We start from the raw sequence: 8,070 nt of genomic DNA on the forward strand, positions 1-8,070 counted from the left end.
CCCCGCTAGTTTTTTGTATTTTTTAGTAGAGACGGGGTTTCACCGTGTTAGCCAGGATGGTCTCGATCTCCTGACCTCGTGATCCGCCCATCTCGGCCTCCCAAAGTGCTGGGATTACAGGCTTGAGCCACCGCGCCCGGCCAAAACTAAAACACTTCTACACAACAAAAGAAATAATCATCAGAGTAAACTGACAGCCTACAGATTGTCAATATTCACAAACTATGCATCTGACAAAGAAAATATTCACAAATTATGCATCTGACAAAGGACTAACATTCAGAATCTACAAGGAACTCAAACAAATCAGCAACAAATAAGCCTTTTAAAAAGTGGGCAAGGACATGAACAGACATTTTGCAAGAGAAGATATACAAATGGCCAACCACATGAAAAAATACTGAAAATCAGTAATCATAAGGGAAATGCAAACTAAAACCACATTGAGATACCACCTTTTCCCAGTCAGAATGGCCATTACTAAAAAGTTGAAAAACAATAGCTGTTGTCATGGAAGTGATGAGAAAGGAATGCTTATACATTGCTGGTAGGAATATAAGTTAGTACAACCTCAATAGAAAACAATACAGAAATTTCTCAAAGATCTAAAAGTAGATCTACCATTTGGTCCAGCAATCCCACTACCGAGTGGGTATCTATCCAAAGGAAGAGAAATCACTATATCAAAAAGACTCTGGTCCTCATTCCAAACATGATCCTATTAAAAAAAAAAAAAAAGACACCTGGACACATATGTCTAATGCAACGCAATGCACAGTTGCAAAGATATGGAATCAATCTAAGTGCCCATCAACCTATGAGTGGATACAGAAAATGTGGTACAGAAATACCATGGAATACTACTCAGCCATAAAAAAAAGAGCAAAATAATGTCTTTTGCAGTAACTTGAAAAGAACTGGAGGCCATTATTCTAAGTGAAGTAACAGGAATTGAAAACCAAATACCACATGTTCTTTTAAGTGGGAGGTGAGCTATGGGTATGCAAAGGCATACAGAGTAGCATAATGGACTTTGGAGACTCAGAAGGCGGGTAAGGTAGGAGAGGGGTGAGGATGAAACTACTTCCTGAGTACAATGTACACTACTTAGCTGACAGGTGCACTGAAATCCCAGACTTCGCCACTATACAATTCACTCATGTAAACAAAAACCACTTGTATCTCTAAAGCTATCGAAATAAAAAAAAATTACTAAAATAAAAGTGTCAAGTCTTTGCAGATATTTAGGTTTCCAAAGGGTAGAACAAAAATTAAAAGTGACCATCAAAGGATATAGGAACTTTTCTATAATCTTTTCTCAGGAGCCCAAATTTTAGTTTTATGGAACAATCAGCATGCAGTATTTCAACTAAGCAGACAACTCTTAAACAAAGCCTCATCTTTAAGACCAATAAGTGACACAAATTGACATATGATTAAAGACAAGTAGAAGCCAGTCGGGCATGGTGGCTCATGCTGTAATCCCAGCACGCTGGGAGGCAGAGGTGAGTGGTGGATCACCTGAGGTCAAGAGTTTGAGACCACCGTGGCCAACAGGATGAAACCCCATCTCTACTAAAAATACGAAAATTAGCCAGGTGTGGTGGCATGCGCCTATAATTCCAGCTACCTGGGAGGCTGAGGCAGGAGAATCGCATGAACCTGGGAGGTAGAGGTTGCAGTGGGCCAAGACAGTGCCACTGCACTCCAGCCTGGGCGACAAGAGCAAGACTCCATCTCAAAAAAAAAAAAAAGGTAAGTAGTATAACAAGTTATAATAATAATAATAGGAATGATACTAACAGTAAACAGAAACCCTTAAAATTCTCAAAATGGGCCGGGCACAGTAGCTCACACCTGTAATCCCAGCACTCTAGGAGGCCAAGGTGGGTGGATCACGAGGTCAGGAGATTGAGATCATCTTGGTCAACATGGTGAAATCCCATCTCTACTAAAATACAAAAAAATTAGCCAGACATGGTGGCAGGTGCCTGTAATCCCAGCTACTTGGGAGGCTGAAGCAGCGGAATCGCCTGAACCCGGGAGGCAGAGGTTGCAGTGAGCTGAGATCACACCACTGCAGTCCAGCCTGGTGGCAGAGCAAGACTCCGTCTCAAAAAAAAAAAAAAAAAAAAAAAAAAAAAATCTCAAAATGAAAAAGAAACTAATGAAGAAAAGGGATAAAACTGCAAATTTATTAGTTCTCATGTCTTCATTTGAAAAAGTATTTACTCACTACTTTTTTAAAATTTTTTTGAGACAGGGTCTCACTCCATCACCCAGGCTGGAGTGCAGTGGCACAATCATGACTCACTGCAGCCTCACCCTTCTAGACTCAACTGATCATCCTGCTTCAGCTTCCCAAGTAGCTGGGACTACAAACACATGTGCTACCATGTTGGGCTATTTTTTTTTTTTTTTTTTTGCCAGTAGAGATGCAGTCTCATTATGTTACCCAGGCTAGTCTCAAACTCCTGGGCTAAAGCAATTTGCCTACCTCAGCCTTCCAAAGTGCTGGGATTACAAGTGTGAGCCACCATGCCCAGCAGCTCACTACAAGTTTAGACTGTCCCATTTAACAATAAAACTTAAGAAAAAACTATCTTTGAACATGTACCAAATGGATGCAATTATTAACAAATTAATAATTTTAAAATATTAATGGAATCACATTTAAACAAAAATTAAGACCTATAAAATAGTTAATATATGCCTTTAAATATAAGGCACAACTTTATGCAAAGGTATCTTTCTTTTGAAATTATATTAATAAAATGTTTTACAGAATTATCTAAAATTAAGTATTTTAAAAGATAGAGCCAAAATATAGAAAGAAAACATAAACGTCCTTCTACTTATATCAAGTCACAGATATCAAAGTCTCACCCTGATGGACGCTTTATTACAAAAAACTTTGTTGATAGCAAGCCATGTCGGCAAATCCAACATATTCTGGAGCACTTCTTCATCCAACTCCAAATTCTTCAGTTCACCTTCTCCTTTAAGGGTACTTAGATTTATCTTGTCAGGAGATAAATTTTTGGTAAATCTGAAAGAGAATATACATGGACATTTATTTATGTGTCAGTACACTCCAGAGTCATTTTTTCAAATATACAGAGCACTAAAAATAGCAGTGGATGCAACCTAATGTCCATCAATGACAAACGGTTAAAGAAAATGTGGTACATATACACGATGGAGTATTATTCAGCCATAAAAAAGAATGAGATCCTGTCATTTGCAACAACATAGATGGAACTGGAGGACATTACAGTTAAGTGAAACAAACTAGGCACAGAAAGACAAACTTTACACGCTCTTGTTCACTTGTGGGAGCTAAACATTAAAACAATTGAACTCATGGAGATCTAGAGTAGAAATGATGGTCACCAGAGGCTGGAAAGGGTAGTGGTGGGGAGCGGGGGTGGGAATGGGTAGTGGATACAAAAACACAATTAGGTAGAATGAATATGATACTGATATGGTTTGGCTCTGTGTTCCCACCCAAATCTCATCTCTAATTGTAATCCCCACATGTCAGGGGAAGGATCTGGTGGGAAGTGATTGGATCATGGGGGCAGTTTCTCCCATGCCATTCTCATGATAGTTACGGAGTGAGTTCTCACAAAATCTCATGATTTTAAAGTGTTTGGCAGTTTCTCAGTTTCTCTCTCTCTCTCTGTCACCATGTAAGACGTGCCTCGCTTCACCATCACCTTCCACCACGATTGTAAGTTTCCTGAGGCCTCCCCAGCCATGCAGAACTGTGAGTCAATTAAACCTTTCTTCGTAAATTACTCAGTCTCAAGGAATGTCTTCATAGCAGTGTGAAACCGGACTAAGACAGATATAGTATTCAACAGCACAAAAAGTGACTACAGTCAACAATAATTTATTGTACATTTTAAAGTAATTAAGTCTGTAAGTGGAATGTTTGTAACACAAAGAAATGATAAAGGCAGCCAGACGCGGTGGCTCACACCTATAATCCCAGCATTTTGGGAGGCTGAGGAGGGCAGATCACTTGAGGGCAGGAGTTCAAGACCAGCCTGGCCAACATGGTGAAACCTGGTCTCTACTAAAAATATAAAAAAATTAGCTGGACGTGTTGGCGCATGCCTGTAGTCCCAGCTACTCAGGAGGCTGAGGTGGGAGTTTCGCTTCAGTCCAGGAGGTGGAGGATGCAGTGAGCTGAGACTGTGCCATTGCACTCCAGCCTGGGTGACACAGCAAGACCCTGTCTCAGGAAAAAAAGAAAAAAAAGACTGGAAATAATTAACATAACAGTGAGCATTTTCCAAGGGTTTACTGTGTTCCAAGCTCTTGGCATACATACGTGACTACTTCATTTAGTTCCCATGATAACCTATTAGGATCTATACTAATTTTACCCTAATTTTTGAATGAGTAAACATAAGGAGAAACTTGAACTTACTTGCCTAACATCACAACTAACAATGATAATAAATTATACATCTACTTTGAAATACATTCATATACATTACTTTATCTTCCAAACAACCCTGAAAATAAAAAATTACTATGTCCAAAAAATACTTTTCCAAAGTGAAATTACTGAAAAAACTAAACTACTGGCTAACAAGAGTTAGTCTTTACTTTTTTTGGAAATTAAATATAAAGCAATAGTGTGTACTGGGTTATTTACATGCCCTACTTGTCAGCAAGAATACCAGTCAATAAACTCATGTTTCTCCAGTGACTCCAAACCAGAATTTGAGCCAGATTCTATGTGAATTCATATCTTCTCACAGGATGTCAACTAAGAAATACAACAATCATTTAACACATGTATTTGACCAATGATGCTGAGCTGTATTACACTTGCTTCTCATCATGCCTGATTCAATACCATGACACTTTCTCATAGGCTGCTACTCCTAACCATAGGTAACCAGCAAACAAAAACCCTGCCACTTCCCTGAGGCAGAATATTAGAGCCAGAAGACAACACTCAGTAAGTATGTATTGAGAATTCATTATGCAGACACACATACTGGGAAGCAGTACACTTGAGGTCCCTACCCTTGTGGAGTTTTCAGTTTAGATGGTGAGACAGATCAAATGGCACAACTAAGACAGAATATAGCAGGGGTTCTAATCCAGAGGTTCTCTGAAACACGGACTTTTAAAGGAAGAGAAGTTGTTAATTAGGCAAGGACGAAAACAGGGTAGGGAAAGAAAGTATTCCAAGCAGAGGAATAAAATGCATAAAGGTTCTAAGACGGGAGGGAACATGATATAAAGCAGAATTGAAAAAAAATCAGAAATACTGTAATCTATAATACTTATAGGGAAGGAAGGATGGACAACAGACTATTTTGAATAACTTAAATAGAACATTTGACTATATATTCTAACATCTGACTATATATCCTTAGTCTTGGGCATGGAGGAATATGGGGATGGAGGTGAAACATGGTTAGTGAAGAAATCAGGCAATACCTTGATTGGGTATGTACAAGAATGTTCATTTCAAGGATACTTACAAGAAAAAATAAGTGAAAACAATTTACATGTCCCAAGAGGGATAACCCATCTAATTATAATACTCTATATTAATACATACATATCAAGTAATATATGTTGCCAGTCATATAAAGAAATGCTGATAATGTTTGATGAAAATTCAAGTCACAAAATTATGTGCTATAATTTCAAGTATGTAAAAAATGCATCATAAAATCCCATGACTACCTATGGCTGATGGAGTTTTAGATTTTTTTGTTTTTGTGTTTGAGACAGGGTCTCTCTCTGTTGTCCAGGGTGGAGTGCAGTGGTGTGATCATGGCTCATTGCAGCCACAACCTCCTGGACTCAGGTGATACTCCCACCGCAGCTTTCCAAGTAGTTGGGACCACCACACCCAGCTAATCTGTTTATTTATTTTATTTATTTTGAGACAGGGTCTCACCCGGTTGCCCAGGCTAGAGTGCAGTGGTTTGATTTTGGCTCACTGCAACCTCCACCTCCAAAGCAGGTGGGACCATGGGCACATGCCACCACACTCAGCTAGTTCTTTCTTTCTTTTTTTTTTTGGTGAGACAGTCTTGCTCTGTCACCCAGGCTGGAATGCAGTGGCAGTCTCAGCTCACTGCAACCTCTGCCTTCTGGGTTCAAGCGATTCTCCTGCCTCAACCTCCTGAGAAGCCGGGATGACAGGCATGTACCACCATGCCCGGCTAATTTTTGTATTTTTAGTAGAGACAGGGTTTCATCATGTTGGTCAGGCTGGTCTCTGACTCCCGACCTCGTGATCCATCCACCTCAGCCTCCCAAAGTGCTGGGATTACAGGCATGAGCCACTATGCCCAACCCCAGCTAGTTATTTTTTAAAGACAGGAACTCACTATGTTGCTCAGGCTGATATTGAATCCCTAGGCTCAAGAGATACCTCCTGCCTCAGCCTCCCAAAGTGCTGGGATTACAGGTGTGAACCACCACACCCAGCCTAGATTTACTTCTCTTTATTTATACTTTTCTGTATAAGTATTCTATAACGAGCGTATATCACTTTTATAAAGACAAAAGTTCAAGAGAAACCAAAAAACACTGGCCTGCCAACAGCAAAAGTGAAAAATGAGGAGGATTAAAATATATGTAATTTAGCCAGGAGCAGGGGCTCATGCCTGAAATATTAGCAGTTTGAGAGGCCAAGGCGAGAGGATCACTTGAGCCCAAGAGTTTGAGACCAGCCTGGGCTGGTCTGTATATTAGTGAGCCACTCTATTAGTGAGACCCTGTGTCTACAAAAAATTTAAAAAAGAATTAGGCAGGCATAGTGGAACACTCCTGTAGCCCCCATTACTCAGGGGACTGAGCTTGGAGGATCACTTGAGCCTGGGAGGTCAATGCTGCAGTGATCCATAATTGTGCCACTGCACTCCAGGCCTGGGTGACAGAGCCTTTGTCTCAAACACAAAACAAAAAACAAAAATAATAGCTAACAACTCAATAAAATTTCCAAGCAAATGAAAAAAATAGACTTGATTTAGATTATACATTTTACAATCAATACACCATTATTAGGGTCTAAATTATGTGCACTGTACTAAGTAAACATTTAAGGGCAAAACAAAACAAAACAAAAGGTCTGTATAATCAAAGATTTATAATTTGGTTAAGGGAAGAGAGAATAAATGCACAAAAAGTCAAGAATCTCAGGAGACTGAGGATGGAGAATTGCCTGAACCCGGGAGGCAGAGGTTGCAGTGAGCTGACATTGCACCACTGCACTCCAGCTTGGTGACAGAGCGAGACTCCATCTCAAAAAAAAAAAAAAAAAAAAAGAATCTCAGCTTGCTAGGCGCACATGAGCTCATGCCTGTAATCCCCAGAACTTTGGGAGGCTGAGGCAAGTGGATTGCTTGAGCCCAGGAGTTCAAGACCAGCCTCGGTAACATGACAAAACCCCATCTTTACTAAAAATACAAAACTTAGCCAGCCATGGTGACATGCATCTGTAGTCCCAGCTACCCATGAGGCTGAGGTGGGAGGATCACCTGAGCCCAGGAGGTCAAGCCTGCAGTGAACCACGATAGTGCCACTGCATTCCAGCCTGGATGACAGAGTAAGACCCTGTCACACACACAAAAAGAATCTCATCTCGGCCGGGCGCGGTGGACTTTGGGAGGCCGAAGTGGTTTTGATCCCGCTTACCTCAGCCTTCTGAGTAACTTGGACTATAGGCCCCTGCTACTATGCTTAGCTAACTTAATTTTTTGTACAGATGAGGTCTCACTATTTCTGGGCTCCACATCCAGCAGCTGTTGTTTCCTGACTTTTTAATGATCGCCATTCTAATTGGTGTGAGATGGTATCTCATTGTGGTTTTGATTTGCATTTCTCTGATGGCCAGGGATGACAAGCATTTTTTCATGTATCTGTTGGCTGCATAAATGTTTTATTTTGAAAAATGTCTGTTCATATCCTTTGCCCACCTTTTGATGGGGTTGTTTGTTTTTTTCTTGTAAATTTGATTGAGTTCTTTGTAGGTTCTGGATATGAGCCCTTTGTCAGATGAATAGATTGCAAAAATTTTCTCCCATT

General features: G+C 40.2%; 1 protein-coding gene across 3 annotated transcripts in view; it reads right to left on the reverse strand.

Moving 5' to 3' along the window:
- The window catches only part of BLTP3B (bridge-like lipid transfer protein family member 3B), a 116,489-nt gene that overhangs the window by 74,771 nt on the left and 33,648 nt on the right, over positions 1–8,070 (reverse strand). For all 3 annotated transcript variants that reach the window (XM_017887279.1, XM_017887281.1, XM_017887282.1), the window contains one exon: positions 2,887–3,049. In XM_017887279.1, coding sequence (XP_017742768.1) covers positions 2,887–3,049 — 163 coding nt within the window. The remainder of the gene's footprint in view (positions 1–2,886; positions 3,050–8,070) is intronic.

Source organism: Rhinopithecus bieti, unplaced genomic scaffold (assembly GCF_001698545.2).
Source record: "Rhinopithecus bieti isolate Rb0 unplaced genomic scaffold, ASM169854v2 scaffold_15133, whole genome shotgun sequence".
NCBI lineage: Eukaryota > Metazoa > Chordata > Mammalia > Primates > Cercopithecidae > Rhinopithecus > Rhinopithecus bieti.